Source organism: Ranitomeya variabilis, chromosome 2, assembly GCF_051348905.1.
Source record: "Ranitomeya variabilis isolate aRanVar5 chromosome 2, aRanVar5.hap1, whole genome shotgun sequence".
Taxonomy (NCBI): domain Eukaryota; kingdom Metazoa; phylum Chordata; class Amphibia; order Anura; family Dendrobatidae; genus Ranitomeya; species Ranitomeya variabilis.
In genome coordinates this window covers 471684586-471702773 of record NC_135233.1, presented here as the reverse complement: position 1 = coordinate 471702773, position 18188 = coordinate 471684586, and the positions used below count along the sequence as shown (strand labels likewise).

General features: G+C 46.2%; 1 protein-coding gene across 2 annotated transcripts in view; it reads right to left on the bottom strand.

Moving 5' to 3' along the window:
* SNX15 (sorting nexin 15) overlaps positions 1–17888 on the bottom strand; it is a 41210-nt gene extending 23322 nt beyond the window's left edge. The window contains exons 1-5 of one of the 2 annotated variants that reach the window (XM_077287744.1): positions 17732–17888; positions 11589–11624; positions 9590–9710; positions 7641–7756; positions 7204–7384 (exon numbers count right to left, since the gene is read on the bottom strand). In XM_077287744.1, the coding sequence (XP_077143859.1) occupies positions 7204–7384; positions 7641–7756; positions 9590–9710; positions 11589–11624; positions 17732–17830 (553 nt within the window). In that variant the 5' untranslated portion in view covers positions 17831–17888. The remainder of the gene's footprint in view (positions 1–7203; positions 7385–7640; positions 7757–9589; positions 9711–11588; positions 11625–17731) is intronic. The other variant, XM_077287742.1, reaches the window with a different exon arrangement.
* Positions 17889–18188: the final 300 nt, after the last annotated feature.

The window sequence follows — 18188 nt, the reverse complement described above, 5'->3', positions numbered from 1 at the left end:
GAGAGTGAAATTCACCCATTGTACTCCAATACCAATAATGAACCACAGCAAGTTATTTATTGTGATAGATACTTATAGACATCACAGCCCCAGAATAGGGTTAGAGAACCTTATTGCCCAGCAAAATACGGTGAAAGTCACAGCCACCACACAATGAGGACTGTACCGACCAATAATAAGCTGCATGTGCTTATAACCCAGGATTGTTCCTTCATCAGACCTTCTGGGCTCAGGTTAAGTCTTGGTTACAGACCAGCTTACCGTACTACAAGGAGACCTGCAGGACAGAGGCCCTGGACTGCGGAAAGATGAAACCAATAACAGTTAGTACATGGATAATGGCACAGCATTGGGTGTACGCACATTACTCATCCAGGAGATCACGTCTATTCCAAATCCTTAGATGTCTAACCCCAAGTAAGGGTTATATATTATTGAAACTAAGGAATACACCCTCCGGCAGGTAATATCTCCTGCCATTACCAACGTCTGGCTTCTGATTAGAAGCGCTGAAAGAGAAACGTGGATCATCACTCCTGTTTTACTGATGTTAGACACAGGGAGTCTGAACTGTGAATCGATGAAGGTGGTGGTGCAAGTAAAAATCTTCCGACACTTGAAATTATTCGGAACAGCATTTCTACGAGTCATTAGTCCAGACATTATAAGTATGTCAACTTATTTGTCCATATATGCATATTACGCTCATACATATCCCAAGAGGCAATCTTCTCAGGGATCTTTATACACTCAGACTGCCATTGTGGGAGTAACCATATTCCATGGCTAGAGAAAAGTAGGTTTCTTCCTAATAAAAGAGAGATTATCTACTGTGAGGCAGTGAGACTATGGGGTCTTAACAGTAAGAGCCCTGGATACAGTTTCATTTATCTTAGGAGCTGCGACTGCTGTAAGAGCAGCGAGTATGGGATCCTCTGCCACACGACACAGAGCTGCTGCTTTACCACAAGGTACAGAAGGCAGTGGTGCCGTCCCTGGTAAACAAACGCAACAGACTTATGGGACAAGAATCTGTCTGATTGCCGAATGTAGAGTTTGGGAAGGATTAATAATAATAATAATAACAATAATAAACTTTTATTTATATATAGTGTCAACATATTCCGCGGCGCTTTACAGTTTGACAGTTTCAAACACAACAGTCATAAGTAACAACCATAATAATTAAAGCAAAATAAGACGACCCTGCTCTTGAAAGCTTAGGCCATGTTCACACGCTGCGGGTTCCTCTGCGGGTTAATCCCGCAGCGGAATTGAAAATCTGCAGGGCAAAACCGCTGTGGTTATCCCTGCAGATTTATCGCGGTTTGTTCCGCGGTTTCCGCTGCGGGATTACTGCTGTACTATTGATGCTGCTTATGCAGCAATATGCAGCATCAATAGTAATGTAAAAAATAATAAAAATTGGCTATACTCACCCTCTGACGTCGCGATCTCCCCGGCGCTGCAAGCGGCTGTGCCGACAAGGACCTTCGTGACGTCACGGTCATGTGACCGCGGCGTCATCACGGTCATGTGACCGCGACGTCACCACAGGTCCTGTTCGGCACAGCAACTGAGACCGGACGGCCGCGGGCAGCGCTGAGAGGTGAGTATAGCTTCATTTTTTATTTTAATTCTTTTTTTTACACTATTTTATGGTTCCCAGGGCCTGGAGGAGAGTCTCCTCTCCTCCACCCCGGGTACCACCCGCACATTATCCGCTTACTTCCCGCAACGTGGGCACAGCCCCATGCGGGAAGTAAGCGGTTCAATGCATTCCTATGGGTGCAGAATCGCAGCGATTCTGCACAAAGAAGTGACATGCTGCGGGTTGTAAACCGCTGCGTTTCTGCGCGGTTTTTCCCGCAGCATGTGCACTGCGGTTTGCGGTTTCCATAGGGTTTACATGTTAATGTAAACGCTATGGAAACTGCTGCGGACCCGCAGCATCAAAATCGCGGCGGTTCCGCGGTAAAAACCGCAGCGTGTGAACATGGCCTTAAGGTACCTTCACACGAAACGACTTTGTAACGATATCGCTAGCGATCCGTGACGTTGCAGCGTCCTGGATAGCGATATCGTGTAGTTTGACACGCAGCAGCGATCAGGATCCTGCTGTGATGTCGCTGGTCGCTGAATAAAGTCCAGAACTTTATTTGGTCGTCCGATCGCGGTGTATCGTTGTGTTTGAAAGCAAAAGCAACGATACCAGCGATATTTTACACTGGTAACCAGGGTAAACATCGGGTTACTAAGCGCAGGGCCGCGCTTAGTAACCCGATGTTTACCCTGGTTACCAGCGTAAAAGTAAAAAAAACAAACAGTACATACTTACATGCGTCCCCCAGCGTCTGCTTCCTGACACTTACAGAGCGCCGGCCCTAAAGTGAAAGTGAAAGCACAGCGGTGACGTCACCGCTGTGCTGTTAGGGCCGGAGCTCAGTCAGTGTCAGGAAGCAGACGCCGGGGGACGCGCAGGTGAGCATGTACTGTTTGTTTTTTTTACTTTTACGCTGGTAACCAGGGTAAACATCGGGTTACTAAGCGCGGCCCTGCGCTTAGCAACCCGATGTTTACCCTGGTTACCCGGGGACCTCGGCATCGTTGGTCGCTGGAGAGCGGTCTGTGTGACAGCTCTCCAGCGATCAAACAGCGACGCTGCAGCGATCGGCATCGTTGTCGCTATCGCTGCAGCGTCGCTTCGTGTGAAGGTACCTTTACACTCTACAATGAGACAGGGAAGATACAAAATACAGGTGTGTATCAACAATATTTTATTTATAATGATGGCCCAACCACTCAGGGGGTGGGGGATAGATGGAGATAGTGAATGGGCTACACGCACAACATAAAATGACTGATCAGGGAACATGATAGGCCGCTCTGAACAAATGTGTCTTAAGGGAGCGCCCAAAACTATGCAAATTGTAGATGGTCCTAATATCTTAGGGCAAAGCATTCCGAGGCGGAAGGAATCCTTCCTTTCAACTCGTGGGATTCTCCGCTCCCGGGACAGTAGTATGTCCTTCTATAGGATTATAGAATGTACCCAAATGACGTATGTCATCTTTTAAAGCTAATTATGAAATAGACTTGCTTTTAGCACTCAAGGTAGAACCTACCTGAGAGATCTATTCCAAACAGAAGAAATGCAGATTTTACTAAGCCAATTCAAGCATAACTGTTTGCTTGACTAAGCCCTGTTGTAAAGAATGAAGTAACAGAAGCTGGATCTGGGTCCAAAACACAAGGACTCCATATCCAGAGTTGAGGCCCAAGACAAAAATGTGAAGTGGTAGGCCGATGATACAATGTGCGACCACACAACAAGGCACCAGACAGAAGGTCTGATTCAGTGGCTCACAGCCAGAGGCGAAAAAGGCACCAAGCCCGACACTCTGATACCCCCTGCCCTGCAAAGGGCACCGAAACCTTATAATGCAAAATGATGCATATAGGAACTATGAAGCATTTAGGAACTATGAAGCAATATAATGCAATATGATGTACAAAGTTACTATGAAGCGCTATGATGCATATAGCAACTATGAAGAAATATGGTGCACAAAGGCAGTTTGAAGCACTACGATGCATATAGGAACAATGAGACAATATGATGTAAATAATGAAGCAGTATGATGCATGAAGTAACTATGAAGCGTTACGGTGCATATAGGAACAATGAAGCAAAATGATGAATATAGGGACTATGAAGCAATATGCTGTAATATAATGCGCAAAGTCACTATGAAGCGCTATGATGCATATAGGGACCATGAAGCAATATGCTGTAATATAATGCCCAAAGGCAATATGAAGCGCTGATGCGTATAGGAACCATGAAGCAATATGCTGTAATAGAATGCACAAAGGCAATCTGAAGCGCTGATGCGTATCATGAAGCAATATGCTGTAATATAATGCACAAGGCAATATGAAGCGCTATGATGCACATAGGAAACCTGAAGCAATATGATGCACAAAGGCAATACGAGCGCTATGATGCATATAGGAACAGTGATGCAATATGACGCAAACAGTCACTATGAAGCGCTATGATGCACATAGGAGCCATGAAGCAATATAATGCAATATGATGCAGAAGGGCACTATGAAGCACTATGATGCATATAGGAACAATGAAGCACCACTATGCATATAGGAACCATGAAGCACCTTGATGCATATAGGAACCATGAAGCAATATGATGCATGAAGTTACTATGAAGCGCTATGATGCATATAGGAACAATGAAGCACCTTGATGCATATAGGAACCATGAAGCACCTTGATGCATATAGGAACCATGAAGCAATATGATGCAATATGATGCATGAAGTTACTATGAAGCGCTATGATGCATATAGGAACAATGAAGCACCATGATGCATATAGGAACTATGAAGCAATATGATGCAATATGATACACAAAGTAACTATGAAACAGTATGATGCCACAGAGGCACTCAATATGATGCATAGAGGCACTATTATGCAGTATTATGCACGGAGGCACTCAATATGATATGATGCATAGAGGCACTATTATGCAGTATTATGCACGGAGGCACTCAATATGATGCATAGAGGCACTATTATGCAGTATTATGCACGGAGGCACTCAATATGATGCATAGAGGCAGTATTATGCACGGAGGCACTCAATATGATGCATAGAGGCACTATTATGCAGTATTATGCACAGAGGCACTCAATATGATGCATAGAGGCAGTATGACTAGGCCATGCCTGAAGGTGCCAAACAAGAGACCAGACTTACACTTTTAAGCAAAAGAGCAATCTATCAGAGTTTCAGATAAATCTCCACTCTGAACAATACATCTCATTTGTCAGACTGACTCCACCCGAAGGAGCTAATTAATGAGCCGCAGCTGGAGGGCAGTCTTCATGGAGACAAAGTGCTGAATTAACACCTTGTGTCCTCCTATGGATGGAGTAGTTAAATTGCAAAGAAAAGTGAAACACTTGCTTATTGAACCAGAAAATGGAAAGCATGCTTCCAGAGTCACTCTGAAGCTCGATCAAAAGGCTCTGTGCAGACAAGACCTGCAACAACTAAAGTCCAGTAATGAGATGTAGACTGGACATATGGCCCCACCATAGCCTAGAGGTCCAAGGCCTAGCTGCAAATGGGTTCCAGGTATAGCTTTGGCACAAAGGCCTGAGACTAGAGTCAGCCCAGAGGCCCTGGCCATCGATGCAACATTAAACCATGCACTCACCTGTGCTGGCTCCATACCAGCTAGAAGACAGGGGGAGCTGGTAACGCCGAGAGCCTACCGTGGAAGGAAGCGGCGTCCATTCAGAAATGCTGCATTACTGCCTGTGCCCCCTTCCGTGTTCCATTGTGGAACGCACGCCGATTCTGTGTGCCGTCGATCCTCTCTGACGTCACTGGGAGCGCAACGGCCTTCTCCACCACACGACTTTCGGAAGTAGCGGTGTTTTGCAGGTCAGCGTCCGAGCCGAGAGCCCCCCACTGGGAGGAAGCGGCTCTACCCAGGAGCCCGTCCGCCCGTCTCTGGGGCTGAGGGACTCCCCATCGGGGAGTTTCCACCCTGGGCTACTTGATAGGGGGAAGGATTGGACTTGCCGCACGATCCCCCTAAGCCCATTACACAGGCTGATGGCTGAGGAACCTCTCAAAGGGGAGTCGGCCATGGTCCGTCTGACCGGGAAAAGGGAAGGCTGAGATCCACGAACTCTGAGTCCATCTGGTACAGCACTGATAGCTGAGGGACCTCTACCCAGTGAGGTGTCGGCCACGGACCACTTGACAGGGGGAAGAGAATCCACAGGATATCTTCGCTCTAGGAGCAACCTCTCATACAACCGTCCCTGTAGGGACAGGAAAAAACACTGGAGGGTGGAGGTGGGAGGGTCCTTTTAACCTCTCTATGATCCTGTCCCGCTATAGGTCAAGGAAGGACGTCCTCCATGGTGCTGTCCTGAGGGACGTAATGGAAATGTTGTTTTTCATACTGCTCGTTACTAAATACAACTCTAAAGACTGTACAGTAACTAGCCAGGTACCAGTGACTGCATTACACGTCCAGGACGTGCTTTATGCAGTCATAAGAGACAATTAAAGGGTTTCTCCGGACATACAGTATTGTATACGGGATCTGATTTAGATGAGCGGACCTGAACTTAAAAGTTCGGGGTTCATACCAGACACTTAGTGTCTGAGCTGAACTCCAGTCACGGACTCCTCCCAGACATCAGTTTTAATATTTCGAGTTCCAGGGTAAAAGAGACAGACAGAAACCGACAGAGGAAGAGAGAGAGACACAGAGAGAGACCGACAGAGTGAGAGAGAGACAGAGGGAGAGACCGACAGGGAGAGAGAGACATACACACATATAGGCAGACAGAGAGAGACACAGAGAGTGACGGGGAAAGAGACACACACAGAAGACCGACAGAGGGAGAGAGAGACACACAGACAGGCAGACAGAGAGCACGAAACAGAGAGACACAGAGAAAGACAGACACATAGACAGGTAGACAGAGAGGCATACAGAGAGAGACTGAGAAAGAAAGAGAGGCATACAGACAGAGAGGTAGAGACCGAGAAAGACAGAGAGAGACGCACACAGAAACAGGCAGACAAACAGACACAGACAGAGGCAGACAGAGAGAGAGTCACATAGAGACAGGCAAATAGACAGAGAGAGAGAGCGCACGAGAGACACACACCGAGAAAGAAATGAATACAGAAAGAGAGACAGCGAGAGACACAAAACAGACACAGAGTGAAAGAGACACAGAGAAACACAGACAGAGACAGGCAGAGAGAAAGAGACAGAGAGAGACACAAAGGCAGAGAGAGACAGAGAGAGAGACATAGAAACAACAACAGAGAGAACATTTTCCAGCTCTGAAGTTCGGGTCCCCATACATTCCAGTGGGGTCAGATTTAAGTTCGGATAAAGTTCTGGTACCAGAACCGGACTGTCCGCGGGTCCGCTCATCCCTAGAGCTGTTCTGACGTACGGATAGTGGCCGCTATACAATGAATGAATGAATGAATGAATGAATGAATCTGCGCAGTGCTGTTCCCTTTACATCTGGCTGAAGTCACAGCTGAGAGCGATTTATCAGTGTGGGTGCCAGGTGTCGGACCCTCACTGATCTGATATGGAGGACACCTACACCCGCCAATAGTGCACACTTACCGCAGCTACTGATGGCATCCTGAACTTCAGGCAGCACTAGTGTCTCCGTCTCATCAGAGCCATCCACCTCTTCTTTTAATTCTATAGAAGAGCTCCTGACTGGTTCTGGGATTAACGGCGGAGGCAGCACCATTGTATCTGCAGAGTCCGGGCCATCCGATCGCAGGGTAACGTCTCCCGTCTGGTGACAGGACAACACAACACCACACAAACAGTTAGCAAAAATGGCCACTCCTGAATTAAAGGGCAGCGCTGATTTTTTAATTGGAAGTGAGAGGTGTCAATAACATTATCTCATTTACCTGCCAAGAGACGAGCATGATCAGCATGTATCAGGCACGGCTGATGTGCGGGGTTCTAATGTTGGCACCGCTCACCTCCGATGCACAGCTGAGAGGCGCTGGATGACCCCTTTAAGCTATATTTATACATCTTACCCTGAAGAACTCCTTTAGTTGAGGACTATTGTTTAGGGCTACGACGTTCACCGTGAACCTCAGCATGTCTTCTGCAGCTTGCCTGCGTCCCTCTATAACAGGAGCCTCGAAACGTCCTGGAATATGTGAACGCCAAAGTAGATCATGTCATACACAAAAGCATATATGTATTAGTTTATCACAACATTTATGAAACTTTGCAAATCAACTTTACTAGGGGCTTGGTCTTCATTGCTGTAAAAATAAAGTTGCCTTTAAGTGGCACCAAACCCCCAATTTTCCCCAGTCCACATTACCAGAAAGTACTCATTGGAGTACAGATGATGGCAGTGACGGGGTCAGCACCTGGGTCTTCCTAACACTTGGGATAAACGGCTGCAGGAGATAGTTCTGGTAAGCAGGACAGAAAGGGAAGGAGACAGGCGCTGATCCATCACTGCCATCAGCTGTACTCCAAAGTAGTACGGTCCGACATAAGGGAGGGAAATTCTGGACAATCAGGGGTGTGGAAGCCACATGCATGCAATTTTCTTACATATATTTAAAGAAATTTCCTAGTAAAGCGATTTCCACATTTTTCAGAATTTTCCATGGACAAAATTATGATAAAAAATTAAATTATTTGTCTTTAAAATGATTTCATGGGATTTTCACCTGTGACTTGTAACTCATGTGAAAATTGTGAAACTGAAGGGAGAAGGAGCGCAGCAGCTGAAAACAGAGCTCTCGTACTACGTATGCAATGTGTATATAATTGCAGGCTCAGAAGAATAAAGGTAGAATTTGACATATTTGCGAGAAAATTGGTTGGAAATTATAGGTTTTCAAAACACAGTCTATTAGGTAAGTGGATCAATGTAAAGGAAAGATCGACCTTCAGAACTAAACAGAGCTGCACACAACCCTATGCACCCAACAAATACACATACAGAGGTCCTGGAGAAAGACCCCCAGTTGGCCGAAACGTTGACTGACAATTGTCTTTTGCTTGATGCCGAATCACAATAAACAACACTTGTAGCAAGAACTTCTACGTTTGTCTCCACTAGCCTCTACTGTCCACAGCACTGCAGCCAATTAATGACCATAGTGATGTGTTCAGTGTGCATGGGCAGAACTCAGCGATTGTTGCGTTGACGGAACTGCAGCCAAACATCAACAGAGACGTAACGATGGATCTGGGGAGGCTGAGTAAAGAAGTTTTGTTGTTTTTTTGTACTACACACTGTAACCGCGGAATTGGGGTTTTCATAAACTGGAAACCCCTTTAATGAACGGAGATTTCTCACTATGGCCATGTACACATAAAGGGGCTAATTCAGGAGGATTGCAGACAGAATCCATCTGAAAAGAAACCCCAAAACCCACTGAAATGGTTAAAAGAAGTGACATGCTCATGCTTCAGGTAGCTTCCGCTAGGATGTCTCCAGCTCTCTATACTTAAAGGAGTATTCCCCTCTCCAAGATCCTATCCCAATAGGTAGAAGAGATAATAACAATAATATTTGCAAATACCTTCAATAAGAAATATAGTATAGTTCTTCTGACTCGCTATGTCCATTTTCTCATGTGCTGGCATTGCAGGACCTTAGGTATCCATGGTTATGACAATTAGCAACTAGAGAACTGTCACTATATCAGTGGTCATAATCATGGATACCTAAGGTCCTGCAATGCCTGCACATGAGGAAAGAGACATAGCAAATCAGGAGAACTATACTACATTTCTAATTGGAGGTATTTCCTAATATTATTATTATTACACCTACTACATATTGGGATAGAATCTTGGAATATCCTTTTAACAGTATAGAGTGAAGGCCGCGCAGTGGTAGACCGCTGCAAGAACAGAGACAAAACTGCTTCAAAACAACAATCGCTGACATATTCCTGAAGCAGAAACTCGTCGACATCTAAAAGACGACTTGTGCACATAGCATATGACTTACCAAACACCTGAGCACGGGGAAATGGAGGGAATTCCTGAGTGCGCTGGAAGAGATTTCTGTGAGTGTACGAGAGTTCTCCATGAAGTTTCTTGAAGTCACTGTAGCGTTTCCAAACTACAATCTAAAAGGCAGTGAGGGCCGAATGAATAAGGCTCCACTCACATGTGCAGTAATCATCCGTTAGAACGGATCCAGCAGCGATCTGTTAACTAAAAAGTTGGACTTAATGTCCAGCTTAAAAAAAAAAAAAGATTTACAACTGAATCCTTTTTTTTTTTTTTACATTGAAGTCTATGGGAGACGGATCTGCTAACTATAGATTAGTTTTTCTTCCATTTGAATCTGATCCAGTAGGCAAAAATTGATCTTTTCAAATGAACGAAAAACAGATGGCTCATTATCAGATCCGGTTTCCCATAAACTTCAAATGTTAAAAAAATAGATTTAGTTGAAATCATTTTTTTTTTTTTTAGCTGGACAAAAAAGTTGTGTCTGGAAAACTATATTGTTGATCGCTGCTGGATCGGTTGTAACGGATGATCACTGGACGTGTGAACGTGCTCTAGTTCTGATTAATCAGCATAAACTAGACCAGACGTGCAAAAAACGGCACCAAAGTGATGACATTACATGGTAAAACTCTTCCTTATGTCACCTCTTGGCAGACTTACCTTATACTGAGATCACGTCTCATGCATGTTACATCTCCGCTTTGCCAAATACACTTTTTGACACATTTTTCAAAATGTCCCAATGAAGCACAACTAGTACCTAGCACTCCGCTGCTTTCCAGATTGTGAGCACTGTGCCGAAGCTGGTCGGAATTAAAACGACAATGCGCTCTCCGAAGCTTGAAAACAGTGCTTACAAGCTGAATAGCAAAGAACTTGTAAGCACTGAGCATGTTCTGTAGTGGTGGTCGGTCTCCGAGGCAACAAGCTGTTAACAAAAGAAAAATGTTAAAGGAGTTGTTCACTACTAGAACAACTTCTTCTCGCTCTAAATGTTTGGCCACAAAAAAATGGAAAAGCCTATACTCACCTACCGAGCCGGCACCGTTCCAGCGGTGCCGGCACCGTTCCAGCGGTGCCGGCACCGTTCCAGCGGTGCCGGCACCGTTCCAGCGGTGCCGGCACCGTTCCAGCGGTGCCGGCACCGTTCCAGCGGTGCCGGCACCGTTCCAGCGGTGCCGGCACTTCTGGTCCTGGGGATCTTGTGCGCTTGCATAACACGTGGTCCCCGCCTTCATACGAATTGATATGAAGAAGTCAGAGATCAATTGCAGCCCGGACTTCCTCTTCATGTTCAATTCGACAGGAGGAGGCGGAGACAGCGACGCCAGCTCTGATTGGGCGCCGGGCATCACGTGTTAGGCTAGGGTCACATTGCGTTAGGGCAATCCGTTTAGCGCTAAGCGCTAGCGAATTGCGCTAACGCAATGTCTTTTTCGGGGTCGCGTTAAACGTCCCCGCTGGCGCAGATCCCCGATCTGCGAGAGCGGGGAACGGACCTCGGGCGCGCCGCGGACGCTGCAAGCAGTGTCCGAGGCGCGCTACAAAAGACCGGCACATCGCTAGCGCGTGCCGAAAATGACACGCGCTAGCAATGCGCTTTAACATTGCGGGCAATGGGAGCGCTAACGGACGCGGTGCACGGCGTTAATTTCCCCGTGCAACGCTGTCCGTTAGCGCTCAGCCATAAACGCAATGTGACCCTAGCCTAATGCAATCGCACGAGAGTCCGGGGACCACGAGTGCCGACACTGCTGGAACGGTGCTGGCACAGGAGGCGAGTATAAGCTTTATTATTGTAACAGGGCAGGACATTTAGATCCACTACTAGGACAACCACTTTAATATCTCAAGAACAGCGGAATGTTTTACTAAACGCTAAATTGTAAAAATGTGCTGTATTTACAAGCACTATCCGAGAATATCAATTTTTGAAGATGCCAATACCCCTTTAAGTTAAGTCATGTATATAACTGAAAAAAAAGTACCTCTTTAACATCCTGAGGGTTCTTCTTTGATATAAACTGTGGAAAATAAAACAAAAGAAATATATATATATATGTAATATGGACAAACTGAGAAAAAAAACAAATAAGGATCATGATAATTAGCCAGAAAGACATTGTTTACTTTGATGGGTACCCCTTGTACAAATATATACGGTAGTTATCAAAGTCTCAGGAAAGATAACAAGTGGTTACACAGCCACTGTTTTAAAGGGAAAATGTAATAAAAAACCCGATGTATTGTTCATATCACTATCTTCTCAAAAATACAAAAATCTTGCAGCGTTCACACTGACCATTAGTACTAATTTTAGATTCATACTTGCCGTTTTTCTTTGTTTTTTTTTAATGGAAAACTTTACAGCAGTCTCGTTATCATCACTAACACGATTCTAGTTACAGGAAACACCATATTAATACAGAACATAGCACAAAATCCACTATTCACAATAGGCAATGTCACAGCTCACCTGCTCCCCCTCCCTTCACAATGACCGTAACTGTAATGAGAGCATGCTGATCACATACTTCAATACAACTAGTATGGTCAGAGTCAGTCTATTGCTGCTAAAGATCCATGTGTGTTTTACGGAAAAAAAAAAAATACAAGTCTAGATTTAGGCCTGGTGGACAGCATGAAAACTGCAAGATTTCAGATTTATTTTTTTTTAATACAGATTGTGATATGAAAAAGAAGAAAAATTACATTTGACATAAATAACTGATTTTAACAATAGGTTACTTTCTGATTCCCTTTAGGGAATTAGGATGAGTAAAGACCCCCCCACAGGCCCGCCCCAGGGCACGAGTATATCATTAACTCAAAACTGATAATAAAAATACAAGACGGATTTAATCAGCCAAGGTATCATTTTAATCAGTTTAATGGTGCAGCACTGTCACTGTTTGTAGGTTACTCAACACAACCCGACTGACAGATTTCCTTTAATATCAGCCCACAGCTGTCTGCTTAGTCTTTGTTGGTTATTAAAAATAAGGAGGGGAAGCCAAGTCATTTTTATTTTTTTAGGGTGTGGGAAGGGTCCCTCCTTTTTTAATATCCAGCAAAGGCCAAGCAGACAGCTGTGAGCTTTTATTAATAGCCTGGAAGCTTCATGGATACTGGCCTCTACCCAGAATAATAATACCAGCTCACAGCTGTCTGCTTTCCCTCAGCTGGATATTAAAAATATGGGGGAACCTTACGCCATTTATTTCTTTTATTAATTAGCTAAATATATGTACAGTAAACTACACATGCACGGCAATTATATATGTCACTGACATTTGTTACCATCATCTATCTACTGTGTATCTGTATAAGATTGCTTTATTAGTTAGAAAAGTAGCTTGAAATGACAGAATTCCTGTATGTAAAAGTGGATGTTAAAAACGCATTGTATACGGATGCTAGGTAAGGGAAAAAAATGCATGACACTCGCCTGACGCTCTCCAACTTATGCTGAGCATCTCAGCTACTTTATATACGCAGATGTGAGCGTACCCAAAGGCTATGTGCACACAGTGCGTTTTTTTCCACACGGAAATGGACCAAAAATGCTACGAAATCCTTATGCAAGCTAATCCAATGACAATCTTGAAGTGTTGTGCACATGATCAATAATTTTCTTTAAGTATTTGCAGTACGTTTTTTTTCTGCAGCACGTTTTTTTTCTGCAGCATGTCAATTCTTTGTTCGTTTCTGCAGCGTTTTTCGCCCATTGACTTCAATTGAGTCAGTCAAATTTGCAGCAAAAACGCAGGTATAAAAATGTTTGCGGATTTGCTGAGTTTTTGTTTTGCGTTTTACCGGCATCCAATGATGTTTCCCACGCTGTCATCTGTGTGACAGCGTGGAAAACACCGGCACGAAGGTTCTCATCGGCGGTAACGCTACTGCCGGTAAGACAGTCGGTCAGAGTGCTGCAGTGTCATGCTGGCAGATATCAACGTGACCCCGCAGCTGTGACTGCGACCCTCGGTAACGCTACCGCCGGTATATGCTACCATAAGTCAGAGTGCTGCAGGGTCACACTGTCAGATGTCAGCATGACCCTGTAGCTGTGACTGTGACCCGCAGCGGTGACCTGCAGTAAAAAGCTTACCGCAAGTCAGCAGGCGTGGGCTGATGAGACTACTGCTCTCATCGGGCTACGTCTGCTGTCAATGATAACAGAGAGGGAGACGTAGTATCATTTGCTGGTGACCGTGATCACAGTTTGAAAAAAAAAAGTTAAATAATTACTTAGACATTTACATAAAAATAAAAAATCATTACACTCACCAAACACCAAATCCCTGACATTCTCGTCTCCTAGAAAAAATGTAAAATAATAAACCAACATACGTATACTCACCTGTCCGCCGTAATCCAGAGTGTCCCACGGCGATCTCACGTGTTTTACAGTCACATCGGGAAATGTGACAGCTCTACCCAGCTGCTGGCGAAAAACTGACAGGAGGTAATCGCTCCCGCAGTGTATCACTGAGCTGCTGTAAGAGAGTTCACCGGAGTTTATCAGCTCCGATGCTCTCACTTACGGCATCGCTGCGTGAGAAATTTCTCACAGCAGCTCAGTGCTATACATTGCAAGAGCGATCACCTCCTGTCAGTGTATCGCCGGCTGTCTTTGAGAGCAGTCACATCAGTGACTGCTCTCAAAGAGATCAGGATCGTCATGGGACATTATGGATTTTCTTCTCTGCGGACAGGTGAGGTATATTGTGGTTTATTATTTTATTTTTCTTGCAGGAGACATTGGTGTCTGTGGATTAGGTGTTCGGTGAGTGTGCTTTAATTAAGATTCATTAAAGGGGTCTGTGTCATTATTTCAAATAAATGACAATACTGGGTCTGGTTTTTTATACAGTATCACTATGGTGTTACTAATGGATAGGTGTCTTATAGACGCCTCTCCATTACTAACCTGTGGGCTTGATGTCACCCGACAATACAAAGGTGACATAAACCCCACAAATATGGGAGAAAACCGGAGAACCCGGAGGAAATCCACACAAACACAGGGAGAACATACAAACTCCTTGCACATGTTGTCCTTGGTGGGATTTGAGTCCAGTACCCCAATGCTGCAGTGCTAACCACTGATTCACCGTGCCGCTCTATAGTAGGATCTAATTCTCATTTTCTGATAGAAAAAGTACATTGACAAAGTCCTGTATTTATTATTTGATAATTAGTCCAGTGCAGATGAAGACTCAGGGTATGTGCACACGCTGCGGATTTTGCTGCAGATCCGCAGCGGATTTGACGCTAGATTTCCCTAAGTTTACAGTACCATGTAAACCTATGGGAAAAAAAACCGCTGTGCACATGCTGCGGAAAAAAACGTGCGGAAACGCAGCGGATTATTTTCCGAAGCATGTCAATTCTTTGTGCGGATTTCAACATGCACCAATAGGAAAGTGCAGTTGAAAAACCGCTGAGGAATCTGCAGAAGAAACCGCGAGATAATCCGCAGTGAAAACCGCAGTGGTTTTGCACTGCGGATTTTCCAAATCCGCTGCGGAAAAATCCGCAGTAGAATCCGCAACGTGTGCACATACCCTCACACGATCACACCTCTACAGTGAAAGAACGGACACTCAGCTGTATATAGATATAATAATGGCCGCTGTTCTCAGACATTCTGTTTGTTCTGTTTTGGGAACAGAAGTGGAATAAGCCCTGTTTCACATCACGTTTTTGTGGTTGACTTCCGTTTGTAAGCAAAAATAAAGTAAACATATAAATAGTTAAGCTTGCACTTCTACAAATTATGATGGTAAAAACATACGTCAAATGGGTCTCCGTCTGACACAACCGTTTTGATCTGATTTTTATATAACACGACACAAAACATGCCTTCTGCTATGCTTTTTCATCAATAAAAAAAAAAATGGAAGAACCTTTGATCTTTTTGTTGTAAACATTGCAGTCTACGGAAAACAGAGGCAGAGGTGTCTTCATACGTTGGGCCATCTTGCGTTGTCACGTCGTACCGCTCTGCGTTGTGCCCTCATACATTGTGCAGCTCTGCGTTGTGCCATCGTGCAGTCCTCCGCTGTGCCCTCATACGTTGTGCCGTCCTGCGTTGTGCCCTCATAGTGTGCTGCTCTGCGTTGTGCCCTCATACATTGTGCAGCCCTGCGTTGTGCCATCGTGCAGTCCTCCGCTGTGCCCTCATACATTGTGCCATCCTGCGTTGTGCCGCTCTGAGTTGCGCCCTCATACATTGTGCTGCTCTGCGTTGTGCCCTCATACATTGTGCTGCTCTGCGTTGTGCCCTCATACATTGTGCCCTCATACATTGTGCTGCTGTGCGTTGTGCCCTCATACATTGTGCTGCTGTGCGTTGTGCCCTCATACATTGTGCTGCTCTGCGTTGTGCCCTCATACATTGTGCTGCTCTGCGTTGTGCCCTCATACATTGTGCCCTCATACATTGTGCTGCTGTGCGTTGTGCCCTCATACATTGTGCTGCTGTGCGTTGTGCCCTCATACATTGTGCTGCTGTGCGTTGCGCCATCATACATTGTACCATCCTGCGTTGCGCCCTCATACATTGTGCTGCTCTGCGTTGTGCCCTCATACATTGTGCCCTCATACATTGTGCTGCTCTGCGTTGTGCCCTCATACATTGTGCTGCTCTGCGTTGTGCCCTCATACATTGTGTTGCTCTGCATTGTGCCCTCATACATTGTGCCGTCCTGCGTTGCGCCCTCATACATTGTGCAGCTCTGCATTGCGCTCTCATACATTGTGCCCTAATACATTGTGCCGCTCTGCGTTGTGCCCTCATACATTGTGCCGCTCTGCGTTGCGCCCTCATACATTGTGCCGCTCTGCGTTGCGCCCTCATACATTGTGCCGCTCTGCGTTGCGCCCTCATACATTGTGCCGCTCTGCGTTGCGCCCTCATACATTGTGCCGCTCTGCGTTGCGCCCTCATACATTGTGCCGCTCTGCATTGCGCCCTCATACATTGTGCTGCTCTGCGTTGCGCCCTCATACATTGTACCATCCTGCGTTGCGCTCTCATACATTGTGCTGCTCTGCATTGCGCCCTCATACATTGTGCCATCCTGCGTTTTGCCGCTCTGCGTTGTGCCACATACATTGTACCATCCTGCATTGCGCCCTCATACATTGTGTTGCTCTGCATTGCGCCCTCATACATTGTGCCGTCCTGCGTTGCGCCCTCATACATTATGCCGCTCTGCGTTGCGCCCTCATACATTATGCCGCTCTGCGTTGCGCCCTCATACATTGTGCAGCTCTGCATTGCGCCCTCATACATTGTGCCCTAATACATTGTGCCGCTCTGCGTTGTGCCCTCATACATTTTGCCGCTCTGCATTGCGCCCTCATACATTTTGCCGCTCTGCATTGCGCCCTCATACATTGTGCCGCTCTGCATTGCGCCCTCATACATTGTGCCGCTCTGCGTTGCGCCCTCATACATTGTGCCGCTCTGCGTTGCGCCCTCATACATTGTGCCGCTCTGCATTGCGCCCTCATACATTGTGCCGCTCTGCGTTGCGCCCTCATACATTGTGCCGCTCTGCGTTGCACCCTCATACATTGTGCCGCTCTGCGTTGCACCCTCATACATTGTGCCGCTCTGCGTTGGGCCCTCATACATTGTGCCGCTCTGCGTTGCGCCCTCATACATTGTGCCGCTCTGCGTTGCACCCTCATACATTGTGCCCTTCTGCGTTGTGCCCTCATACATTGTGCCGCTCTGCGTTGCACCCTCATACATTGTGCCCTTCTGCGTTGTGCCCTCATACATTGTGCTCTGCACTCATACGTTGTGCCTCTATTTTTTTTCCCCCCCAATTTTCTTTTTTTTTATCCAAAAAACATGGTCCCGTGACATACCTATGAGTGGAGACTTTACATGGAAACTTTTCTCTACACAGGAGACCTGACAGAAGTGACAGCAGGCAGCGGTCACAGGATGTCAGCAGTCAGTCACCACTTCTCCAACTTTCCATAGTTTCCCCCCTTCCTCTAGTATCAGTGCCATAGCACAGCACAGGATCCCTCCAGACCAGACGATACAGCGCCCCCCCGCGGTGCTCTCCATCTCCACACATCCCCATTATGCCGCTTTGTCACTTACTTCAGCAATGACCTTGTACTCTGTAAATCCCTTCGGATTAGTGCGGGTGTCGGTCACGTGATACCTCCGGTCATACTGATCCCGGACAGCCCGGGACATTATGGCAGTGATACTAGAAGGAGTTGATTATTGAGGTAATGACGTCACCGGAAGGGGCGGGGCCTCCTTCAATGTCCACTGTCCAGTGAAGACCCAATAGCAGGAAGCTGCGGTGTGCTGATGTCTGAGGCTGCAGGAGATGAGAGGACCGAGGGTCTGCACCGTGGAGCCCGTGAGGAGAGGACCGAGGGGCTGCACCGTGGAGCCCGTGAGGAGAGGACCGAGGGGCTGCACCGTGGAGCCCGTGAGGAGAGGACCGAGGGGCTGCACCGTGGAGCCCGTGAGGAGAGGACCGAGGGGCTGCACCGTGGAGCCCGTGAGGAGAGGACCGAGGGGCTGCACCGTGGAGCCGGTGAGG